Source organism: Solanum lycopersicum, chromosome 4 (assembly GCF_036512215.1).
Source record: "Solanum lycopersicum chromosome 4, SLM_r2.1".
NCBI classification, from domain to species: Eukaryota; Viridiplantae; Streptophyta; class Magnoliopsida; order Solanales; family Solanaceae; genus Solanum; species Solanum lycopersicum.
The window spans coordinates 1,358,545-1,385,997 of NC_090803.1; the positions used below are offsets into that span (position 1 = coordinate 1,358,545).

The 27,453-nt window shown below is 30.7% G+C and overlaps 2 protein-coding genes across 3 annotated transcripts; both read left to right on the forward strand.

Annotated features, from left to right (window-relative positions):
• The first annotated feature begins 1,813 nt into the window (after window positions 1-1,813).
• On the forward strand, window positions 1,814-6,666 carry LOC101248869 (CC-NBS-LRR resistance protein). Its single transcript, XM_010321127.4, has 3 exons — window positions 1,814-2,640; window positions 4,140-6,339; window positions 6,478-6,666. The coding sequence occupies exons 1-2, from the start codon at window positions 2,197-2,199 to the stop codon at window positions 6,243-6,245; spliced, it is 2,550 nt and encodes an 849-aa protein (XP_010319429.1). The 5' UTR covers window positions 1,814-2,196; the 3' UTR covers window positions 6,246-6,339; window positions 6,478-6,666.
• Window positions 6,667-9,084: 2,418 nt separating this feature from the next.
• On the forward strand, window positions 9,085-15,289 carry NRC4B (putative late blight resistance protein homolog R1A-3). 2 transcript variants are annotated; one of them, XM_069296895.1, is made up of 3 exons: window positions 9,085-11,059; window positions 12,665-14,872; window positions 15,027-15,289. In XM_069296895.1, the coding sequence occupies exons 1-2, from the start codon at window positions 10,619-10,621 to the stop codon at window positions 14,861-14,863; spliced, it is 2,640 nt and encodes an 879-aa protein (XP_069152996.1). In that variant the 5' UTR covers window positions 9,085-10,618; the 3' UTR covers window positions 14,864-14,872; window positions 15,027-15,289. The 2 variants fall into 2 exon arrangements, with proteins under 2 accessions (XP_069152996.1, XP_010319428.2); XM_010321126.4 differs by having other exon boundaries at window positions 15,030-15,289.
• The last annotated feature ends 12,164 nt before the right edge of the window (window positions 15,290-27,453 follow it).

Sequence of the window (27,453 nt, forward strand, 5' to 3'; positions counted from 1 at the left end):
GATTGATAGTACTATAATATCTCAAGTTGTCTATCATTAACTTGACATATTTCTCAAAAAATAATATCTCAAGTGGACGTTTTCTTCGAATACTCCCTCTGTTACTTGTAACTTATTCTTAAATAAATTTTTATTTTTACTTGTCATTATTTGACTTCAACACATTTATTAGAAAAATAATTATTGATATAAGTTTTTACTACACTATTCTTATTAAATGATGTTTAGTATTTGATTCTGAAAATGATTTGGAGAATGAATATTAAATACTGGAGGTAAAAATGGGAAAAAAGGAGTAATTGTTTTTTCTTTATATGTCAAAAGTCACGAGTAAAAATGATAAATTTATTTTAGAAATAAGTGACAAGTACTAAAAGTGAATGGAGAAACTGTTTTTTTTTTTCCATGTTTTATCTTTAGCACTAAATACTATATTCCCAATATCATTTTTGAATACATAATACTAACAATAATTAGTAGGTATAGTGTGATAGAATATCTATATTAATAATTAATTTTTAATGAATGTATCAAATTAAATATTGACAAGTAAAAATGAACGAAAAAAATAGTTTTTGTAAGCATATCTAACCACGACCATTTTATTAACGAAGTCTTTCGTCTTATGTAATATATTAAGTACGACTGCCATTAGAGTTGCTATCTATAATTTGTTGGTGGTGATTAAAAAATTACAAAGACAAAGTTGAATTTATGTTATTTATTTTTATTTGTCTATTATATCGGATTAATATTTTTATTTTAGAAAAGACAAATATTTAATTTTATTTATGTTTTACCTTTACCGTTAGCATTAATTATATATTTTTCAAGACTTAATACCCCCTCCTTTCTTATTTATATGTTAGATTTCATGTGGATTAATAAACTAACTAAATTTACTATTCTACTCTTATTTAATGTTTTTATTTTTGAAATCAAGTTTTTATTATTTTGACCGACAAATATAAATTGCTTATTTAGTTTTTTTATTTTTATGTTGGTAAGGAAATATATAACTTAGAAAGGTAAAATAGAAAGAATATATGATCATTTATGGATTGATTTTGTAAAAGGACAATATATAAATATGAATTGAGAAAGTAGTAAACATGCATCAATTAATAGGAATAATGTACTTCCTCCGTCTCATTTTACGTGACACCATTTTCTTTTTTGTCAGTCCTAAAAGAATATCACATTTTCTTATATGGTAAGTATCTAAAGGTACGATTCTTATTATAATCTTGTTGGTCCCACTTAATTTCAAAGATATTACTCCCTTCGTCCGGTATTGCTTGTCATGATTTATATTTATAGAGTCAAACTTTATGAACTTTTACTAACATTTTAAGATGTAATTTTTTCATCATATTGATATATAAAAAATTACAATTTGTATCACTTTTCATATAGTTTTTGAATATCTAAATTTTTTTAATTTAAAATATTAAATTAATGTAATCTAATTTAACTTTAAAAATTAGTCAAATTGACTTTCGAAAAGCGCAACATGACAAATAAAACTGGACGGAGGAAGTACTCTAATACATTTATGAAGAGAGAGAGAGAAAAGTAATTTTATTTCTTTAAAGTATAAACATTTCAAAGTTTTTATTATTTTTTAAACTCCGTACCCAATCAACTATTATCACGTAAAATGAAAGTAGTAAATAACCACCGTTTTCTTAATGGACATGTCAAGTCATACCATATATATATATTAAATAATTGTGTATGACTAATTAATGAGTAATTTTATAGGTATAGAGGTGGTAGTATATTTAGGTAGACAAATACCGTATTGCTTGTCATGATTTATATTTATAGAGTCAAACTTTATGAACTTTGACTAACATTTTAAAATGTATTTTTTTCCCCATCATATTGATATATAAAAAAAAATTGCAATTTGTATTACTTTTCATATAGTTTTTTGAATATCTAAATTTTTTTGTTTAAAATATCAAATTAATGTAATCTAATAGTCAAGTTGACTTTCAAAAAGCTCAACCTAACAAATAAAAGTGAACTCTAATACATTTATGAAGAGAGAGAAAAGTGATTTTTTATTTTTTTCAAAGGACTATATATTTTGGTAAACATGAGTAATTTTATAGGTATAATAGAAGGTGGTAGTATATTTAGACAGACCAATACAAGGCTACTTGTTCATAAATTATAAAGTTGCTAACTATGGCAGATGTAGTAATGAATTTGCTTGTGGAGAGCTTGTTTCAAGTAATAAGTGATAAAATAGAGGCGATTGGAGGTGCAAAGGATGAGTTGAAGAATCTGTTGCAAGACATTAACACACTGAAAGCATTTCTGAAGGATAATGATGAACAAGCTGAGAGCAACAGCAATTTGTGGAAGATATTTGTGAAGAATATTCGAACACAAGCGTATAAAGCTGATGATGTTATTGACAAATTTGTACTTGAGACCAAACTGGATGAAGAAAAAAGTATATGGGAATGGCTTTTTGATTTCTGTAGCCATATGAAAAGAGTTGAAAATCTTGCAAACAGTATCAAAGATATACGTGACAGCGTCAGGACGATTCGACAAGAAAATCCACAGATTTTCCAGCCCAACAGAACCATAAATCTTCCAACAACACTTGCAAGGGAGCCTCAGGTACTAAATTTTATCATATCAAATGAGATTTTTCCTTTTCACAATATTATACAAACCGCTGTTTGTTAATTATTTGTGAAAGGGGAAACATACTTAGTTTCGTTATTATGAATTGATATATCCATCGTTATTATTCAGAAATAAACCTTTTTATTCTAATAGAAGTAATCTTAAATTATTTTTTGTTTAATTTTCTAATCAAAAGAATAAAAGGTACATTTAATCCTCCACACACGTTTTTTTTACTTTATTAATCCAACTATTAATTTGAATTTATTATTTTGATGGTTAATTTTTTTTTTTACTTATTTTTCTTGTAGAATTCATTATGGATGCTCCAATTTTTTTTTGTATATAAACTAAATTACAATACAGTAAAAAAAAAAAGCTTAATTATTTTTCTCTTTTTTCATTCACACTCATTTTTTTTATGTTTCTTTTTAATGAATGAAAGAAAGAAAAATGAAACAAGAATAAAAAAACTTAAGTAATACATAAATAAAAGAGTCCAAAAAATAATTTATATGTGAAAAAAATCAAATACATAATTTTTTAAGAAACAAAAAATAAAAAAAGTAATTTAAAATTTATTTTATCATATTTGTAACAGTAAGGGTATATGTGAATCACTTTTGTAACCATAAGAGTTATATATGAGCTAACTTTGTAACGAAAGAGGTATATGTGAACCACTTTTGTAACAAATAAATATCAAATCTAAATGACAAAGTTGAGGATATATCAAGGACGACGAAAGAGGTAATAGTGGTGATGGAGGAAGAAGAAGATGAAGTAGTGGAGGAGGAGGAAGAGAAGAAGGTGGTGGAAGAGTAAGAGGAAGATGTAGTAGATGTCGAACTCCCTTAGGTTATTTTGTGTGTCTATTTCTTTAGACTTTGGACTCTCTTGTTTAAAATTTTGATTCCGCCACTGATGACGACAACAATAGAAGATACGGTCTTTGCGTAAATAGTAAAACTTGAGAGTTTTAAAATTAGTGTTATTACCATTACTCTTACTAAAAACTGTTTTTTTTTCTTCGAATTTATAGGCCTAGCCAAAGGGTCTTAAGCCAGAAAAATAGAAAAACATTTAGTGAAAATGTTTCCTCCCTACCAAACAGACTAATATGGACTAGTGGGAGTAGGTAACGTTGTTTTTGAACATGATGATAGTTATTGATCTCTTTTGTTATCTTGTTCTTCAAAGTTGAATTACTTGTATGGTGATTTTAGCTAAAAGCATATGCATAAACATGACTCTTAATTTGATATCAGTTGATAACTATGATCTTTAATTTTGAATGTGCACAAGCAGACACTTAAACTTGTATAAAATTGCTCAAAGTAGACACATTCATTCTAGATGACAATTTTGTGTATTATGTCATACTCGTTCAATTCAATACAAATTTAAATATCTACTCGTGCTCATTTTTGTGCAAAAATGAATAGATTTTTGTGACATCATCGAATTCTTAATGGAGTGAGTATATATAGGATACATTCTTGGAGGTTAAAAATATGGTTGGGTTGACTGAAGAAGCAAATGAAGTGATGAAGCGGCTTCAGATTGTTGGAGGAACAGAGGAGGTAGAATGCATAGCTATTGTGGGTATGACTGGACTTGGAAAAACCACACTGGCAAGAAAATTATGGAGTGATTCTCAGATTACAGATAAATTTTGCAAGAACATTTGGGTTTCTGTCGGACAGTCGAACGATCTAAAGAATATGCTTTTTGTGATTCTCAAATCATCTACAGTACCTAATGAAGAATTTCGCTGTAATGGTGAGAATGAATTAGCTAAATTAATAGCTAAGTTTGTGACTGAACAAGACATGAGGTGTCTCGTTGTGTTGGACAATGTGTGTGGTAGCGGACTTGTGAATTTTTTCAAAAATGTTCTCCCAGAAAACAACAAAGGACATAGGATCTTGATGACCACTCGCCGCAGAGATGTGGCAGCTAGTTGTGCAAGTAAGGAACCTTATCATCTCAAGTTTCTCGATGGAGAAGACAGTTTTCGGTTGCTGGAAAAGATAGTTTTTGACAATGGAATTAGGCATAGGAAGGATGAGTTAGTAGAGGTTGGTAAGAGTATTGCAAGTAAATGTGGCGGATTACCACTTGCAATAGAGGTAATTGCTGGAGCTCTAAAAAAAGTTGATCAGAGCGCGTATTATTGGAAAAGGGTAGAGAACAATTTTTGGCAGTGTGTTGTGAGAGAAAATGACACATCAAGCTGCTGGAAAATTGTGGAAGCCAGTTATGGAAGTTTGTCCTCCGAAATGAAGGCGTGCTTCTTGTATTGCCTAGCATTTCCGAAAGGCTATGACATCCCTTTTCAGATGTTGATTAGCTTGTGGATGGCGGAGGGGCTAATAGAGTCAAATCCGATAAATTTCTCTTCCCCTAAGGACAAAGCAGAGGATCATTTGATGGAGTTTGAGAATTTGAACCTTGTGACTGTGTCGAGAGAGATTACTGGTTCGATCAAAAAGATCAAATGTAATGAAATATTCTATGACTTCTACAGGATGGAGGTGACTAAAGAAAGTGTTTTTCAACAGCTAGGTCAAACACATGATCTTCCATCCATAAACGATCCAGATATTTCTCGTCGATTGCATATTGAATCCTCTCATCTTTCGGATTTTATCTCCCAAAATCCTAGTGCAGAACATGTTAGATCTTTCTTATGTTTCCCCTCGGATGATCGTGTTGCTAATGTCGACATTCAACTCATCCCGAAAGCATTTCCACTTCTCAGGGTTCTGAAAATTGAATCAATCAACATACCCTCCTTGAAGAATCTTGACCAACTATTTCATCTGAGGTACATTTCTATCTCAGGTAATTTCACGGAACTTCCTGCATTCTTTACTAAGTTTTGGAGTTTACAATCTATTATAATTAATACGTCCCACCCCACTCTCGACGTAAAAGCAAACATATGGAACATGTCAAAGTTGACGCATTTGAAGACCAACAAACCTTCTAAATTGCCTCTCCCTTCAACCCAAAAGGGAAAACGCTCCTCCTGCCCCCTGCAGACTCTTTCTAAGATTTCACCTCAAACTTGCAACAAAGACGTGCTCGGAGAGGCTTCCAACAGCCTCAAAAAATTGAGCATACAAGGGAACATAGAAGATACTCTTAAAACGAACAGCGACAGATTCAGCACGTTTGAAGGGTTTCAAACTTTTGAAAAGTTTGAGTGCCTGGAAAATTTGAAACTGATAAGTGATGTCCCTTGCCATAGTAACGCTTTTCAGCTTCCAAAAGTATTATTCAGATTTCTACTCAAGCTTAAGAAGTTAACTTTGTCAAACACAATGTTCGATTGGAAAGAGGCGACTAAACTGGGCCAACTGCGATGCCTGGAGGTCCTAAAGTTGGAAAAGGAGGCATTCACAGGGAGTATATGGAAGCCGGAGGAAAATGAATTTCGGAAACTGCACATCTTGTCGATTCATAGTGATGACCTCCATACTTGGGTGGCTTCAAAATCTCACTTCCCCGAGCTTAGGGTACTTGTTCTTAAGTGTCCTCAGCTTGAGAGTGTGCCAGCTGAACTATCTCAGCTTCTGCAACAGAGTTAATTACTGGCCCTGAAAACATGCATGCTCTGAAAAGCATCAATTCTTTGCTCATTTGTGTGAAGCTGATCCCAGGGCCACTCAGTGAAGTTAAAAGGTCAGTTATAAATCTGCATTTTCCATATTACTTGTCCACTCAGTGCATATATGCGCTGAATTATGAGTCCAAATGATGTATTCACAGAGCGCTAGTTTCAAAACTTATCTGAAAACACTACTCTCCTTTTGATTGCAGGGAAGTTTGATCAACTGGGAGCCCGGGATCATCGACATATAGCTAAATAATGCTTCTTTAATATACTCATGTCACTGTGTCTCATGCATATTTTCTTGTCATCTTGTAAGATCATTACAAATGAAGAGAGCTTCTTGTCTTTTGTTTATTCATGTTAGTTAATAATAATAAGTCTCTTTATGATTTGAACTTTGGGTTTGTGTGGTCTACTATCTTCAAAGATATGTTAGAAGTCTCAAGAGTTATAACCTAGATATATGATTTTGGGGGTCCCAACATCTGGTGAGACGGACCCTGGTCTAATACTATGTTAAATTAAGTCTTAGACCTAACTCTCACTCCAAAAGTTAGCTCAAAAAACAAGTTAGTTAAAACACATGATTTTTTATGTTTTTAACATATTTATTGATTACAAATTAAATATTACTATATATATATAAATATATGAGCAACTTTGACATATAGCAAATAAAAAATTTATATTTGTATGCTATAACAAAGTTTGCATAATTGCGCTCCATAGCAAACATAAAACTGTATAATTCGCTATACATATACAATTGTATAATTCGCTGGCCTAAATTGTATAATTCGCTGGCCTATTTCACTGCAATTGTATAATTTGTTTTGCATACAGTTGAATCGAATCAAAATGTATGTATATTGCATAATTATATGTGTATAGCAAGAAGATATATATTTTTCTCGCTTTATAGAAAGACAGAAACACAATATATACACTTCCGTTTTATAAAGCTAGAGAAAATTGTATTTCACTGCAACTGTATAATTCGCAATTGTATAATTCGTTGGCCTTTTTCTCTGCAATATTTGAAATAAAATGTTTGTAAATTGTATAATTAAGTGTATAACACGAAGATATACATTTTTGCATGTGTATATACAATTTTCTCTCGCTTTATACAAAACAGAAACAAAATTATACACTTCTGTGTATAAAGCGAAAGAGGCGAGCGAGAATGGAGAGTGGCGAGCGAGATTTTTGGGAGAGAGACGCTGGCAAATTTTAGCTAATGTTTGCTATGGAGCACAATTAAATCAAATCCTAGCTATTCCATTTATTTCATGTTATTTAGTTTGCTATTATATACAATTATATATATATATATATATATATATATATAATATTTCTAAATATCCATATCATATGGGCTGCCTCTGAGGCTAGCGGACCAAGTGAGGTTGGGCTAAAAAGTTTCATTCCTAAATAGGTCAAAAAAATTAGATCCAACCCCACTTAATTCAAGGGTTGAGTTGGACCGATCTCGCATATTAAGCCCATTTTGATGGCTCTAATCTAAATTAATTAAAATAGTATGGAAGAAATATCAAATTCCTATAAATACTTATTATAGTACAAATAATAGGCCAAACACATTAGTAATAAAACTTTGAAGTTACATCCTAAGTTGCCACCAAAAATCTTTTATAGAGACAATTTCTTCGTTTGAAACCAATTAATTTTTCAGTCATATTTCAGAAGGATTATTAGTGGCTACGGTGAATAGGTCGCCGCTAATATCTAATCTTTTGTGGCGATTGTAAAATCGCCGTTAAATCTATGCATTTTGTGACAAGACTTATCATATTAATTCTACGCGCCTCTACAAATAAATATAATATGAAATAAATAAAATTATGTCAAATTTCGACCAAATAAAAAAAAAGATGCAACATGAGTTCAATTGCTAAATGACAAATTAAGGGTCAAAAACTCATTTAAAAATCAAAACCTATTATTTTGTTCATTAGATATGCTTAAATATTAAAATTAAAAATACTTCTACTAATTTGACTTTAGTATAACCTATGATCATTACAAAGTTGCCCTATTCCTCCTTGTCCCCATTTTATCACACGTTCTCAAGTCGTTGTACTTCTATAAAATAAAAGTAGTGTGCAATTAGTTGTGATTTGTTATTTTCTCTGTCTCAATTTATATGATACATTTTATATTTTAAGTATCAAATAATTAAATTTGATCGGAATGTGCATGAAATCTTTAATTTTTTTGAAATGAAATTTATATATTTGTAAATTACGTAAAAAGTACTACGAGTCATAATAATTGATAATTCAAAATGTTTAAGAGATCTATGAAAAATTTATGATCAAAGATAGATTTGTTTGACTGTCGAAATTCAAAAGGTGACATATAAAATAAAAACGGGAGAGTGTTTTTTATTTTATTAACTGGCAATGTGAAGGCACCCCACCCGGTAAGATCCGGTTCTAGCGGAAAGTTAAATTAATTAATTACAAATGATGATGCCACTTATAATTAATATATATCCAATCATGGACTCAATTCAATTATTAAGCCAAAGTCATTATTTAATCAAGTTATTCCTGTGAATTAGTTGTTGTTTGTTAATTTAAACCTCGTATGTAGTCATATGATCTCTATATTTTAAATGAGGCCGAACATAATCTTATATATATATATATATCAATTACTAGAAGATTTCGACATAAATACATCATTTTGTTAACAAGAGGTATATTTTCCCTTTCCCAAAAAAGTTTGTAAAAATGATTTGTATTTAGGCACATTGATGTTAAAGTAGCTTCTTCGCATTATTTTTTTATTTTCACATGATGTTTGATATCTTCAATGGAGCGGAGCCTTATTATTCTGATTACTCAGAGATCAAACATGAGACATTTGATTAAAAGTGAAACAATCCTATTACTGCAACACATCTATGTTGGTGCCACTATTTTATTTTTTATTTTTGATATATACAAAGGATAAAGACTACGACAATGTGGAGGACTAGCTCTACAATTTCTTAATTTTTTTAGGAGAGTTTTGATGGAATTCTTTTATTTTTTATTTTTTGTTGGAGTTGAATTTTGAGAAACATATTTATCATGTTATTTTTTATTTCTAAATATCTAAATTATTACTATTTATTCTCAGTAGTCACGATCAACACCTAATGAGATAATATCCTCCCTTAGAGTTACCATTATCAAGTAAATTATTCAAAATAATTCATAGAAGATCCAAAACATGAACACATATTGTTATTAGCTTAATTCAATGAAAGTCTAAATATTCCATAAATTATTTAAACGATCCAATGTAACCCATGTATCTACAAATGTTTCCTACTTCAAGGCTTGTCGGAGTGTAAATTTGATGAAACTCAAAGACGAGACTTGAAATTTTTTGTCAAAGAGAAGATGAAGGGCAGATTCGGTCCCGTTGGGCGTGCCAAGTTGTTTATGAAAAAACTCAAAGTGACAAAAAATAAATTGCAATCACAAATAAAACTTGAAGAAACATAATTTTATGAGTACAAATCTGTTGACCCCTTAATTCTTCTTTCATAAGATTTATCCATGATTCAAGTGTCGTTAGGACACAAGTTGGGGATACTGATGCATTTTTCCTAAATTTTATAAAATGACAAGTATTGTGGTCCAACTATTTATAGTAAAAAGAATGATATAAAAAGAAAGGACGATGTATATATCCAAATTGTCAAGAAACTACCTTATAGATACGAGGAAAAGGTCAAATATGTCCCTAAACTATTCGAAAAGGTCTAGATATATCCTCCGATTAAAGTTTGGTTCACTCATGCTCTCGCCATCCAATTTTTGATCCAAAATATGCCCTTATAATCGTTAGTTGTCATGTTGGACATATCCAACTCATGTTTCATAATTTTAAGAAATTGAAAAATGACATTTTAAAGAAATGAAAAATGAGTTAAATATGTCCAACATAGCAACTGACGCCAATAAAAGTATATTTGGACCAAAAGTCGTACGGCGAGAATATGAATGAACTAAACTCTAAATGGAGACTATATATAGACCTTTTCGAATAGTTTAGGCGCATATTTGACTATTTTTCTCGTAAATATTGAATTGTCAAAGACCAATTAAATGGTGTCTACTTGCAAATACAATATTTATGAAAATTATGGGCAAACAACTAGCACTATATTATATTTGTTAAATTATTGTTATATTTAAAATTAGAATTAAGAAAGACTTAAAACTTTAAAAAAATTCCAAAATAAAGTCAACTTACTTTTTCATTTTACCTTCGTTCATATATGCTGCAACTATCTTCTTTCTTTTCTCATTTGTAATCCAATTTACAATGGCGGACGCTGTAGTGAATTTTCTCGTAGAGAATTTATTGCAGCTGTTACAAGAAAATATAATAGATCTGATAAAAGGCGTAGAGGACGAGTTCAAAAATTTACTGGAAGAAGTGCAACGCCTAAAAGGATTCCTTGACGATGCTGCTAAATTTCACAGTGAGAGCAGTTTATGGGATCAATTGGTGAAAGATATTCAAAAAATGGTACATAAATCTGAAGATGTCATTGATAAATTTCTGGTTCAAGCTAAGCTTCATCGAGATAAAAATAAAGTTGGAAGATTCTTCGATATGGGTCATTTGGCAGTAGTTAGGGCTCTTGCAGCTGATATTAAAGACATCCATGAGAAAGTGAAGAAACTTCGAGAAGATAACAAAGAATCTTTTCAGCCCAGACCAATTCTTGACATCCCTAAAAAAGGACATGAAGTTACCCAGGTATGCTAAAATTCTCGAAAAGATTTACTTTTTTTACTTTTCAATTAGTATTCTGTTCCTATTCCAATTATTATTATAGGTTAATTACAATATTACTTTTTAACTTGAAAGATTATGCAACTTTCGAAATATAATAAATATATTTTCTGGTTCCAATTACAACTTAGTGTTACTATAAAATTTTTAGAATTAAATAAGGACATATTAGAAAAATTATGATTTGTTAAAACGAACAAGTAAATAGGGACAAATATAAAAAAAAATACTGACAAACAAATAGGGACACTGAGAATATTATATTTACCCGTTAATTTAAATTATTTAACAGTTGAACAAATAAACACTGTGGTTTATAATGTTTGCTTGTGAGATCCACCAATCAACTCAGTTTTTCTTCTTTTCGCTCGTTTTTTTTTTCTCTCACATTTTTTTTTTTATATTTTAAAACCAATTTTGTTACTTTCTTACATGGGTGTACATGATCGAATTGGTTTGAGTTTTTCAGATATAAATTTGAATTATTTGTGTTAGATTTTTAAATTTATAAACTAAACCAATAAAATTTGGATTGTTCGAGTTTCTTTTTTTTGGATTTTCGGGTTTTTTTTACTAGAATATTCATAAAAACATATGATTTAATTGTACTTTAAATTTTTTTTCAGTTCTATCATAATATAACTATCTAAGGGTTTTTCTTAAGAATATAAAACGAACAATGATATGATTAATGATACTAAAATGTTTAATAATTATAATAATGAAATCGCGTAAAACCAATAATGCAAATGAGCATGTCATAATTAAAATGATCATAATTTAAAATACTAAATCATGCTAAAATAAGTTTAATAAGTATTAGTTACAAGATTAAATATTAAAGAAAATTAACAGATAATGTATTTTAATTGTCTAAACCAATACAAAACCAAAGAACAAATATTCAATATTGTTGTCATTTTAGTGTTAAATTGATTTTATTTTTGTATTAGTATTAATTTGATTTGATTTAAGTTTTATCATAATTACCTACATCTCTGGACTATAATCCTTATGTAACCATTCAAAATTTAGTTTTTGAAGAGCGAATGATTTTTTCTACCATCCACATTTTTTACTCCTTCCTCGTACCTTCTAATATTGGTTCACAATAGCTAGCCATCACTCTTAAATGAAATGAGTCCATTTAACTCATGACTTGAATCACTTATAATTAATTGGGTAGATATGAACTTCAAGCTATTTTAAGAGTCTCTACAAATATGATCAAAATGGGTAAAATATGGGAATCTATATATTCCTATAATAGATCACTTACTTCTCACTTCTACTCAAAATTCTAAGTTGTGCTAAAAAAATAAAAACTTTGACATATAACCACTGAAAAAGGTGTACAATATTGTATATAAAATGAGTTCAGGGAAATAGAAATTTAGTTTAGTTAAGGTGTCTCTGGGATTTTGGTCATAGCGTAGCGGATACTTATGCCTTCTCCCTATCATGGCATTGCATGAAGTTTAGAATTTTATAGTTACAATTGCAAAAATTAAGAAGAATATTATCCGCTCTGGTTTCTAATGCAATCCATTTGATTATTATGTTAAAAAGGGTCCTTCTTTGGATGATGATGAAGTGGTTGGATTTGATGAGGAAGCTAAGAAAGTGATCAAGCGGCTTGTTGAAGGACCGGCGGAAAGTCTGGCTATTGTCCCAGTGGTGGGTATGCCGGGACTTGGAAAAACAACACTGGCAAGAAAAATCTACAATGACACTACGCTTTCATTTGAATTTTTCAGCACCATTTGGATTTATGCCGGTCCAGAATGCAAAATAAAGGATCTTTATCATAAGATTCTCAAACATTTCAAAAAGAATATAGACGAGCATCTTGATGAGGATGATCACACATTAGCTAAGGTAATAAGTGGTTTTATGAGTAAAGGAGGAAGATGTCTCATTGTTTTAGATGATGTGTGGGAAGCAAATGTCATTGATCACGTAAAGAAAGTTTTCCCAGAAAACAAAAAGGGGCATCGAATCATGATGACCACACGTGACGGATTACTAGCTGCTTATAAAAATGCAGAACCTCATAATCTGAAATTCTTGTTAGCAGACGAATGTTTTGAGTTGTTGGAAAAGAGAGTTTTTGGCAAGGGAAGTTGTCCTGATGAATTAAAAGATGTTGGAATAAGAATTGCAGGAAACTGTGGTGGAGTACCACTTATTGTAGTTGTCATTGCAGGAGCATTAGCAGGTCGTTCGAATACAACTGATTGGGAAATAGTTGAGAGAGATGTTGCACGACATGCTTTTACCGTGAATAAAAATTGTGGTGTATTTGTAGAGATGAGTTACGATCGTCTGTCTCAAGAAATGCAGACGTGCTTTTTATATTCTGGTATCTTTCCTCGGGGCTTTGATATCCCTGCTTGGAAATTGATTCGCTTGTGGATTGCAGAAGGGTTAATAAAGCCTCAGCAGTCATCCACTCTTGAGGAGATAGCAGAGCTTCATTTGAATGATCTTGTTCATAGGAATTTAGTGATACTATTAGAAAAGAGGTCTGATGGTCAAATAAAGACGTGTCGTCTTCACGACATGTTACATCAGTTTTGCAGAACAAAGGCTGCTGACAAATGGCTTTATCAAGAAATATCTACAACAGCTGATAACGCTGTTCCTTCTATACAGGACCCAGATACTTGCCGTCGATTGTGTATTCAACCATCTACTCTGAATGACTTTCTCTCCACAAAACCATCTGCAGAACATGTCAGATCTTTCTATTGTTTTTCCTCAAAACAAAAACAAATTGACTTGTCTCCTAATGACATCAAACTCATTCACAAAGCATTTCCACTTATGAGAGTCTTGGATGTTGAATCTCTCAAATTTCTTTTCTCCAAAGACTTTAACAATTTATTTCATTTGAGGTATATTGCTATCTCAGGTGACTTTAAGGCCCTCCCTCCGACTTTTAGTAAATTCTGGAATTTACAAACTCTTATACTTACTACAAGTACCTCAGAGCCCACTCTTGACGTAAAAGCAGACATATGGAACATGTTACAGTTGAGGCATCTGCACACCAGCATACCTGCAAAATTGCCATCCCCGACTGTCACGAAAGGTAAATCTTCTTCTCTACAAACTCTTTCTATGGTTGCACCAGAGAGTTGCAAGAAAGATGTGCTGGCAAAGGCATGTCATCTTAAAAAATTGGGCATTCGAGGGCAAATGGCGTCTTTTCTTGAATCCAGAGGTGGAATCAGCAACCTTGAAGAGCTAAAGTGCCTGGAACATTTGAAACTGTTGAATGATGTTCTTTACATGAATAAAACAATTCAACTTCCTTCAGCATTCTTCAGACTTGTACGTACAGTAAAGAAGTTAACTTTGGCAAACACAAGGTTTGCATGGAGTGAGGCAGAAAAATTAGCACAATTGGAATCCCTTGAGGTTCTAAAGTTGAAAGAAAACGCATTCATGGGTGACACTTGGAAGCCGGAGGTAGGAGGTTTTAGCAAACTCCGAGTATTATGGATCGAGAGGGCAGAATTAGAAACTTGGGAGGCGTCTAATCTTAACTACCCCATCCTTAGGAACCTTGTTCTTGTCTCTTGTGATAAGCTCAACGCTGTACCAGTTGAGCTGGCTGATATACCTAATCTTCGCGAGATGAAGTTGGAGAACACAATCAAGGCGGTCAAATCTGCAAAAGATATACTGCTTAAGAAATCTCAAACTGTAACATTCAAGCTTAGCATATTCCCTCCTGAAGCTGAATCCAATGCAACACAATGAAGTTGAAAGGTTAGTATACACGTCTCATCTTTTATAACAATTTGTAGAGCACTATTTCTTTTCCTTATATTTTGAATGCACTCTGCTCTTCTTTTTATCTGTAACACTTTTCCTCTCTTTGTTTCCCTCTTTATTCTTAAACTAATTTTCCTCCATTCTGCAGCAGAGCAGCGGGATTTTGATCTGGATTTATGTGTATGATGTCGCGGCATTTCATGTTTTCTGTTGTGATTTGTAATACGCTAAATAAATGGAGTATGTACTCCCTGGAGTTGTGTCTTTTTCGAGTTTCTGATCATTTTGGAGTGTTTTCTTTTTCAATTGCAAGTCTGTTTGCTTCTTTCATTATTCTGTTGTATTTGATTTGTTTCAGTGTAAAACAGTTGCTTTTATCTTTCAATAAAGTGTTGTGTGTTTTGTTTACAACTTGGACTCTTTCAGATGAATTCTAGTTATTTCAAAATAAAAATGTGCTTTGTGATCTTTCCGTAAGATTAGTTCAGAGACATTTCAAGATATGAAACCTCATAGAATACGATTTTATAATACACGTAGGTCACCACATAAGATACACAAATGTGCTTTGCATAGGCTATGCTTCAAAATATTCACAGATGCTTGATACTTTGATTTTCTTAAAACATTACGTACACCTAATCAAGTCAAAAGTGCAATACCAACTCAACCAAATCTTAAAACATGAATTAGAATACAAATACATTATTTTTGGAGAATACAACACAAATCCGTTAATAATTTTAGAGAGTTCGAGCATCATAGAATAACAGTCTTTCAATACATGAGTCATAAAGGCGTAAACTATTATACAACAACGACACATGAAAAGCAACACTTCCACAAAAATGAAACAAAGCAAAGACAACAAAAACAATAAAAGGTGCAAACAGTTATACAAGTGAAAAAAATACTCTCCATATATTGTTATATGTTATTGTCATGACTTTAACACTTGTCTCGTTTGGATTACCAAGGCTGTTAGCACAGAGTTAGCCGATGCTTATTTCCCTGATATCATCATTACTTCTTCGGACAAAAAAGTTCACGACCCTTATAAATATGTATTCAAAGTTTTGATTACTATTAATAGAATTAATTTTCCTAAAACATCATGATAGTTTTTTTTGTGATATTTATTATATTTATAACAATGTTATAACATGTTTATTACTATAAGTTCTTTATCAAGAAAACAATTAGACAAATTAATATCGATTTAAATTATTTTGCATAAACACAAATCATCATCATCATCATCATCATCATCATCATCATCATCATCATCATCATCATCATCATCATCATCATCATCATCATCATCATCATCATCATCATCATCATCATCATCATCATCATCATCATCATCATCATCATCATCATCATCATCATCATCATCATCATCATCATCATCATCATCATCATAATAATAATAATAATAATAATAATAATAATTTGAGAGGTTGAGTTTATGATTAGATAGAATACACAACTTCAATCTTCAACTAACTATAACCTTAGATAGAAAAGACTTAAAAGGTATAAAAGGAATTATGATTAAAGAAAATCTTATTTAAATTTTAAAAGTTAAAAGGTGTCACATTAATTAATACAAAGAGAATATTAAACTTTATTCTATATGATATATTACTAAAAAATTGAGAAATTACTTAAACAATTGTTCACTCAATTATTGTCCCCAAGTGACATTTTCATTCACTAGTGATATAAAGGGACCTCCAAAGGATATGATTGAAGAAAAAGGGATTCGATATGATTAGGATTACCAAAAACTAGAGATGCTCAAAAAAATCACTTTTTAACTCTTGGAAGAAAAATATTAAATATAAGTGCAAAGTAATGAAATATTATAATTCCTTTGGACATAAATTTTTTTTAAAATTACTATTTTATTATAAATTGAATTGATCTTTAGCTAATTTTATAAGAAGAATTCTTTTTAGTTCGAAAAATTGATTTCGATGAATTCTCACAAAACAAGCCATGATTTGTTAATATATTTATCTAAAAATATGAAATGTAATTGAAAATTATCAATTTAGGAGCAAATCAAACAAAAAAAGTACTCCTGCTGCCACTATTTTAATGTATAGCGAGGACCATGACTTCGACAAACACTAAGTCAACTTTATATATATATATATATATACATATATATATATATATACATATATATATATATATATCACATGCTACTCCTTAAAATATGGGATAAGGCACAAATTCCTCTTACACGCCTCACCTATGTGAAATCACGAAATGTGTCAGATAAGAAGAAGTGTATGAAATTACAAAAAAATATGTTCAGAGAGTTATAGAATTTTAATTTTGTTTAGATATGTCTCTAAAATTTCGATCATAATTTAGAGATTACTTATGCTTTATCGCTTAAAATATCTACTTGAAATCCATTATTTTGGCTATGCATCCAATGACACTATTTGGAGGGGACATTTTTTGAGGCCGAGTAGAAAAGGAAAGGACATGCGTATTTTCTTTACGATTTAATTCATTGGTGGATCTTTAAAGTTGGCATGATATTTCATGTAGACATCGTAACTAGACAATGTTCATTTTAAACACCTGATGTAGCATCTCGTTATAATATTTTGACACTTTCTGCTTACCTGACATAATAAGTGTGATAAACTCATTGACCAGCTTGTAAAATAGCCTTTTATTTAATTTTTCATTATTTTTCTTCTTCTTCTCCCTAATTTTAGCCACCATTTTATTCAAGTTAAATTTCATCCATTAAAGATGAAGGTTTGACAAAAATAACGAAAAATATTTTTGAAATCTAAAAATAAATCTAGTTACAAAATTTTTCTCGAAAGAATTTAATATTAATTTCTTAAATTAAGCTAAAAATTTATTTGATATAGTAATGGCGTGCAGATGTGGGGTGGGGCAGTTTCTGCAAGTGGTGAGCATTTTATGGTACATCCGATGCAAGAATTTAATATTAATTTCTTTAAATCATTTTATATTTTTATTTTAAAATGATTAATTAATAACTTTTATTTATACAAATGACATATGACATCATTTAATTCGTCACTTTATATGTATTAGCGAGTGTAACACACACACCTAATGTATTTTTGCTAATATTAAAAAAAAGTGTCAAAATGACACAACAAAACTCTACATCAGGTGTCTAAAATGAATATTGTCTAGTTAAAGTGTATAAGTGACATATCATGTCAACTTTAGAGAGCCACTGATGGGTTAGCCTTTTTTTTTATTTCTGGTTTCTCACACAATTTACGATTTTCATATTAAAACTCAATTCAATTTAGATTCATACCAAAATTATATATTGAGATATAAATATTTCCTAACAAAGGTGACTCTCTATCTAGAGAGACTCGAATTCGAGATCATTAACTAAGAATGAAGAAGTACGTAGCTACTGCTCCATCACCATCTTTATTGGCTAAAGGATAGGGCATGTGTTTGTGGTTGTCAATAGACATTTATGAGTACGAATCAAAAGGAAAACTTATCGCTATTAAAAAAAACAGACTTGCAAAAAAAAAATATAATACGTAAATATGACTCTTAACTTGATGTCAGCCGATAATTATGTCTTTTAACTTAGGGTGTGCACAACTAGTCACTTAAACTTGCATAAAACTGAACAATATAGACATATCCATTTTACATGGCACCATACATGACAATTTTGTGTCCTACACGACATCCTACATGCGTTATGTCATGTAGAACACATATGTCTACTTGTTTAATTTTATAAAAATTTAAGTGTCTACTTGTGTACACTCAAAGTTGGAGGTTACAGTTGTCCGCTAAATGTAAGTTAAATGTCATGTTTATGTATTATGCCTAAAAATGTAGGTCAACTTTAAGCATTTGGACATATAGTTTCATCTCGTGATTTAAAAATTAACATTTGAATAAATAATTTTATCTCTTGATTTCAAATCATGAGCTCAAACTCCAATTTTCTTAAAAAGATTATTTTGAGAATTCATATTATGATTTCATATTTTAAAAAAATATATTTAACCCACAAATTTATAGTTTATAAAAGAAAATTCCACCATTTTATATCTCTTTTTTTTTAAGAATATCAAAAAAGTGATGAAATATTAAAGGAATATAAACATGATGATATCGATACTAATGTTATTGATCATGTTTAACTTTATTTAAAAAATAGTACACTACAACTCAAATTTAATTTTACTTTTTTTAGGATAACTTTGTGATAGTGTATAAAAATCCAAATTACAAATATTTAAATAAAATTTTAACTTTATATCATATTATTTTATATGATATTTTACATTCAATTCTTGTTTTCACTATTTCTCTTATATAATAAGAGGCAAAGGGAGGAGCTCAGGGTTGTGCTGGTTGCCCATCAAAAGCTCTTTTCCCTTTTCATTTTATTTTGCTGCTATATTAATGTCACATAGTAATAATTGATACAATTACCGACTTCAATTAGTACATTCGATTCTAAATTCTTTAGATATCAATCTTATAAATATCAATCTTTATTTGCTAACAAAAATTTAGTTATCTCTCCAAACTCTACTTATTCCTCATAAAATGAGACTAAAAAAGTAACATATATTCTTTAAAAATGACCTAAAAATTACTAAAAATCACAAAAATTATCAATTTAAAATATTTAGGAGACACATAAAAAAACAGTTGAAGTTTTGAACACAGAAAGTAACATATGTTTTTAAAATTCAAATAAAAAGTACTATAAATTAAAATAATTGATATCTTAAAATATCCACATGACAATGTTTGTGCTGCTTCTGTCACATAAATTAAGATCAAAATGATTTTAAAATTTTAATTTTGGTTATACATTATAAAATAACCGAATAATTGAAATGCTATAATTTTTTAAAAATAACCGATTGAACCGTCCAACCCCTATGTTGCCTCTACTCTGTTTATTTTTACTTAAATTTTTTTAAAAATTATTTCATTTATGCTTTCAATTTCATCTCTACCTTTATTTTCTATTTAGCAATAACAATAATATAACTTTTTTTGGTTGCCGGACACTTTGTTTACTAGTGTTTTTGTCACGACCCAAAAATGGGTGTGATGACACTCGTCTTATCCCACCAAGACAAGTCAGCCTAAAACCAAATATCTAACAAAGTGCGGAAGTAAATGACAATCCAACTACAATTCCTATTATGAAACCAAGTCATATTAATTCAATCCCCAAAATCAGGTTGTCACGTGCACAAGCCTCTAATGTGAATATTAGAATTGAAATAAAATAGGAGTCTAACATGAAGTTGTCTTTCAAGTAAAAACAAAGTCATAAATTGGAGTTAGAAAGTTCGCTGAGATGACAAGCAGCTACCTCACAATCCTCCACAAGATGCCTCGGAAACGAAAAGAATGACAGGTATCACGAAGATCCAGGCTCGTATCCTACAAAAATTTGTAGAAGCAAGGGGTGAGTACCAAACCACGCGGTACCCAACAAGCAAACCTCTAAACACAAGTTAAGTGAACAAAATACGGGCACTTCTTACACCATATCTAAACCTCCACGCTACAGTCTAATAGTTTACAGTTTACCAAACACACAACTCAATAACCACACTCTATCAGTTTACACATTCTCAATAACAACTCAATATTCAACAGTCACAAGCTTCACAGAGAAACACTCACAAGATCAACAAAACACTTGTTCAAGTTCATCAATAATAAAATGTGTAATGTCATGAGATGCAATGTCAAATATAGTGATGCATGTCTTCCCTAACGATACACACCCGCTGTCTCTCAGTCCGGGACCCATGAGGGACATATCTGTCCATGCATCTGTCGCGGCGCATGACACGACCCTCGATAATAGTAACCTTCGCGGCGTGCGATACGCCCCTCGAAATATAATATCCATCGCGGCGCGCAATACGACCCTCGAAATGATACATCCTTATACCACAATCAAGTCTCAGATACAATGCAATTGACATGCTCAAATGAAAATGAGGAGATAACCATTTTGATAACAAAACACAATTTACAGCAAGGAATACAACACTAACAAATAAGCAACAAGTCTCCAAATCGTTCTCAACACCACACAAGAAGATACACGAATTTCATACGCTTAACAAGAGTTTAGAAATCCACTTGCCTTAGCCAATCGAATAATTACTCTTGGACTTGAGCCTTCCATTTCCGTTGAGCTTCCGAACCAATGGAATCTATTCAAGTATATATTTACAATAAGGTTTCGGAATTAACAACACTCACACTTTTATGTGTTTAATCTTAACCTAGAAATTCATCCAAAATTTATAATCAAGTTTGTAATTCTTGATGTCAATTAACATTTCAACTATCATATTTTTCATCAAATTTCAAGTCTAGAATTTAATTCTAATTCATCCAATATTATAAATCTAATAATATTCACATAATATCCCCAACCTAATATTTAATTACTTGCTATAATATGCCAACATATAAAAACTATCTCCAAAAATCAAAGTAACATAGGAATAGGACAAATAATGAACAACATAGGTCTGCAGATTTCTTTTTTTTTTATTATTATTATTATTTTCAATTGAATTGTGAATCTTTTTCCTAAATTCAAATCATCATTCCCAAGGATTAACAAGGGTCATTTTCCAATGACCACATTGGCCATCCAATTTTTTTTTTTAAATACAAATAAAAACGGTACTACATATATACTAATTTGCATATTTATATGCAATTAAAAATTAACTCCTTTGTATTTCAAAACATTACAATAATAATAAACTAATATATATATATATATATATATATATATATATATATATATATATATGTCGATAGCATTGCTCTTTACCTGGACAAGTTGAAGTGGTGCCGTCGCCACTCACAGGTTAATTTCTTTCCCTTTTTCTCTTATCTCCTTCTTGTTTTTAATTAAAGTAATTAAGTATTTAAGTGGTAAATTTTACTAACTTAATTTTATTATATGGAACAAATGGTATAAGATCTTAATTAAAAGATACTTTAGTCCATTAACTATCAATTAAGTCAATTGTCCACAAATAATTAACTAAAGTCAATGAATAGTTCAAAATTATCAAAAATGACCTCTGGGATCATTACATTATCCATCACTAAAAATCATGTTCGTCCTCGAACACAAAGTGAAAGAAAGTACCTGAAGCTTCAAAAAGTTGAGGATATCTGGCACGCATGTCAGACTCAGTCTCCCAAGTTGCCTCTCCCACTGATCGGTGCTTCCATTGCACCTTCACTGAAGCAATTTCCTTGGTCCTAAGCTTTCGAACCTGCCTATCCAAAATAGCTATAGGCTCCTCCTCAAATGTCAAGTCTGGACCCAGCTCCACAGAATCGAGTGAAATCACATGAGATTCATCCAGAATATACTCCCGAAGCATAGAGACATGGAAAATAGGATGAATTGTCGACAAACTAGGTGGCAAGGACAACTTATAGGCCACCTCTCCCACTCGGCTTAAAATCTCAAAAGGTCCAATGAACCTAGGGCTAAGCTTGCCCTTCTTTCCAAACCTCATCACACCCTTCATGGGTGATACTCGGAGCCAAACATGGTCACCCTCCATAAACACCAAGGCTCTAACTCTCCGGTCTGCATAACTCTTCTGTCGACTCTGAGCTGTCAATAATCTATACTGAATCATACGGACTTGCTCCATAGCATCTCTAAGCAAGTCTGTATCCAAAGAGTCCATCTCTGCCGAATCAAACCAACCAATCGGAGTCCTACACCGTCTTCCATACAACGCCTCAAATGGGGCCATCTGGATACTAGAGTGATAACTATTATTATAGGCAAACTCCGCTAATGGTAAATGTTGATCCCATCTAGCACCAAAATCGATCACATACGCTCGAAGCATATCTTCCAATACCTGAATGGTCCGCTCAGATTGACCATCTGTTTGAGGGTGAAATGCCGTATTCATATCTAACTGAGTACCCAGACCATGTTGTAATGCCTTCCAGAAGTGAGAAGTAAATAGTGAACCTCGATCTGATATGATAGAAATAGGAACTCCATGTAGTCGCACAATCTGACTGATATATAGTTCGACTAACTTTTCTGCTGTATACTTTACCCGAACCGGGATGAAGTGGGCAGACTTGGTCAGCCTATCAACAACAACCCAAATAGAGTCACAACCACCCACTGTGGTAGGCAAACCCACAACAAAGTCCATAGTAATCCTCGTAGCCTCTCAGTGAGGACTAAGACTTCGTCAACTTTTATATTTTAATATTCAAGAACCATCCATGTAATAACTTCAAACTTTTTTTTTTTTTTGGTTTCCCATTGACAGTTCGTTAACTACCACTATATATATATATATATATATACACACACACACATATGGGTACGGTTAGTATTTTGAAATTGGATTTTGGTTTAGTATTTTGATATTGGATTTTGATATTTTGTGATATGATATTTTAATACTTTCTTCGTTCAGAATTGTTTGTCATATTGTGCTTATGGAAAGTCTATTTGACTAATTTTAAAAGGTTAAATGGATCACATTAATTCGATATTTTAAACAAAAAAATAGATATTCTAAAACTACATGAAAAAAACTATAAATTACAATTTTTTGCATATTAATATGATTAAAAAATACATCGTAAAATGATAGTCAAATTTTTATAATTTGACTCAAAAAATAGAAACCATGACAAACAATTTCGGAAGGAGTATTCACGAACTATTTATTACTCCATGTAATAACTCCAACTTTTTTTTTTGGTTTCTCACTGACAGTTTGTTAACTACCATATAAAAACACACACACACACACATATATATATGGTATGGTTCACTATTTTGAAGCTCGATTTTAATATTTTGTGGTATGATAAATTATTAATCGTAGATTATTAAATTTTGACTAATATATATTCATATAATAGAGTATTATAATTTTGACAATTTCAAAAAATATCTCAATCGAAACATAGTAACACATTAGATATGTAGAAATGTACATTCGAAGGAAAGTAGAAATAAATTATGTTATTTATCCAACTATATACTTCGGTATGATATTTGATGTTTATGTATTAACTATATATAAACTTATATGTAATTATATACTTGTATTAAGTTGAGTAAGTAGACACATGATTTCTATGTTGCATTATACACGTAGAACACCACGTATGATACAAATTATCATATAAAATGTCATTTAGGACGCAACGATGGACGTAGGTTGTGGACTATGGGTGCTTAAGCACCCATTGCTTTTTGTGATAAACACTATTATTTGTGTACAATTTTTAACAATTTATTCAAATATATTAACTAACCACAAACTCTATATAACAATTTTAAAATTAAAAATAATTGAGCGTCCATGATATAGAATTTTTGGATCCATTTTGGACTCATGTGTTTATTTATTTAAAAGTTAGATAGTTAAAGTCTCTGTTTGTGCATTATGAAAGGTGGAGGTTAAAGTTAAAATTTGAAGCCAAGTTTAGGATCTAATATATGTATTATGCCATAATAATAAGTCTCTCTATGATTTGAACTTTGGGTTTGTGTGGTCTACCATCTTCAAAGACATGTTATAAGTCTCAAGAGTTATAACCTAGATATATGATTTTGGGGGTCCAAACATCGCGTGAGACAAGCCCTGATCTAATACCATGTGAAATTAGGTTTTAGACCTAACTCTCACCCCAAAAACTAGCTCAAAAAAAAGTTAGTTAAAACACATGATTTTTTTATGTTTTAAACATATTTATTGATTACAAATTAAATATTACTATATATATATATACATAATATTTTTAAATATTCATATCATATGGGCAGTCTCTGAGGCTAGCGGGCCAAATGAGGTTGGGCTAAAAAGTCTCGTTCCTAAATAGGCTAAAAAAGTTAGGTCCAATCCCACTTAATTCAAGAGTTGGATTGAGCCGACCTCGCGGGTCAAGCCCATTTTGACGGCTCTAATCTAAATTAATTAAAATAGTATGAAAGAAATATCAAATTCATATAAATACATTTTTTAGTACAAATAATAGGTCAAACACATTAGTGATAAAACTTTGAAGTTACATCCTAAGTTGCCACCAAAAATCTTTTATAGAGACAATTTCTTCGTTTGAAACGAATAAATTTTTCAGTCATATTTCAGAAGGATTATTAGTGGCTACGGGTGAATAGGTCGCCACTAATATCTAATCTTTTGTGGCGATTTTAAGGTCCCCGTTAAATCTATACATTTTGTGACAAGACTTATCATATTAATTCTACAAATAAATATAATATGAAATAAATAAATTATGTCAAATTTCGACCAAATAAAAAAAAAATATTCAACATGAGTTCAATTGCTAAATGACAAATTAAGGGTCAAAAACTCATTTAAAAATCAAAACCTGTTATTTTGTTCATTAGATATGCTTAAATATTAAAATTAAAAATACTTCTACTAATTTGAGTTTAGTATAACCTATGAGCATTACAAAGTTGCCCTATTCCTCCTTGTCCCCATTTTATCACACGTTCTCAAGTCGTTCTACTACTATAAAATAAAAATAGTGTGCAACTAGTTGTGCTTTGTTACTTTCTCTGTCTCAATTTATATGATATTTTTTATATTTTGAGTATCAAACAGTTTAAATTTGATTGGATTACACATGAAATATTTAATTTTTTTGAAATAAAATTTATATCTCTGTAAATTACGTAAAAGGTATTATGAGTCACAATAATTGATAATTCAAAATGTTTAAGAGATTTATGAAAAAATTAATGGCCAAAGATAAATTTGTTTGACTGTTGAAATTCGAAAGGTGACATATAAAATAGAAGGGGAAAGTATTTTTTATTTTATTATTATAAAACTGGCAATGTGAAGGCACCCCACCCCGTAAGATCCGGTTCTAGCGGTAAGTTAAATTAATAAATTGCAAATGATGATGCCACTTATAATTAATATATATCCAATCATGGACTTAATTCAATTATTAAGCCAAAGTCATTATTTAATCAAGTTATTCCTGTGAATTAGTTGTTGTTGTTAATTTAAACCTCGTATGTAGTCATATGATTTCTATATTTTAAATGAGGCCGGAACATAAACTTGTATATAAAAATTCACTTACATTATTTTCTTAATTAAGCAATGTAGGTCTATATTTAACAAAAATGATATATATATCAATTACTAGAAGATTTCGACATAAATACATCATTTTGTTAACGAGAGGTATATTTGTCCTCTCCCCAAAAAGTTTGCAAAAATGATTTGTATTTAGGCATATTGATGTTAAGATAGTTTCTTCGCATTATTTTTTTGATTTTCACCTGATGTTTGATATCTCATTGGAGCGGAGCCCTATTATTCTGATTACTCAGGAATTAAATATAAAATATTTGGTTAAGAGTGAAGCAGTCTTATCACTACAGCACATTCATGTTGGTTCCACTATTTTATTTTTTATTTTTAATATATACAAAGGATAAAGACTACGACAATGTGGAGGACTAGCTCTACAATTTCTTAATTTTTTTAGGAGAGTTCTGATGGAATTTTTTTATTTTTTATTTTTTGTTGGAGTTGAATTTTGAGAAACATATTTGATCATTTTATTTTTTATTTCTAAATATCTAAATTATTACTATTTATTCTCACTAGTCACGATCAACACCTAATGAGATAATACCCTCCCTTAGAGTTACCATTATCAAGTAAATTATTCAAAATAATTCATAGAAGATCCAAAACATGAACACATATTGTTATTAGCTTAATTCAATGAAATTCTAAATATTCCATAAATTATTTAAACGATCCTATGTAACCCATGTATCTACAAATGTTCCCTACTTCAAGGTTTGTCGGAGTGTAAATTTGATGAAACTCAAAGATGAGACTTGAAATTTTTTGTCAAAGAGAAGAGAAGGGCAGATTCGGTCTCGTTGGGCGTGCCAAGTTGTTTGCGAAAAAACTCAAAGTGACACAAAATAAATTGCAATCACAAATAAAACATGAAGAAACATAATTTTATTCATCAAGATATTATGAGTACAAATCTGTTGACCCCTTAATTCCTCTTTCATAAGGTTTATCCATGATTCAAGTGTCGTTAGGACACAAGTTGGGGATACTGATGCATTTTCCCTAAATTTTATAAAATGACAAGTATTGTGGTCCAACTATTTATTGTAAAAAAAATGATATAAAAAGAAAGGACGATGTATATATCCAAATTGTCAAGAAACTACCTTATAGATATGGGGAAAAGGTCAAATATGTCCCTTAACTATTCGAAAAGGTCTAGATATGTCCTCCGTTTAAAGTTTAGTTCACTCATGCCCTCACCATCCAATTTTTGGTCCAAATATGCCCTTGTGGGCGTTAAGTTGTCATGTTGCACAACTTATGGAAAGTCTATTTGACTAATTTTAAAAGGTAAATTGGATCACATCAATTCGATATTTTAAACAAAAAAATAGATATTCTAAAACTACATGAAAAATACTATAAATTACAATT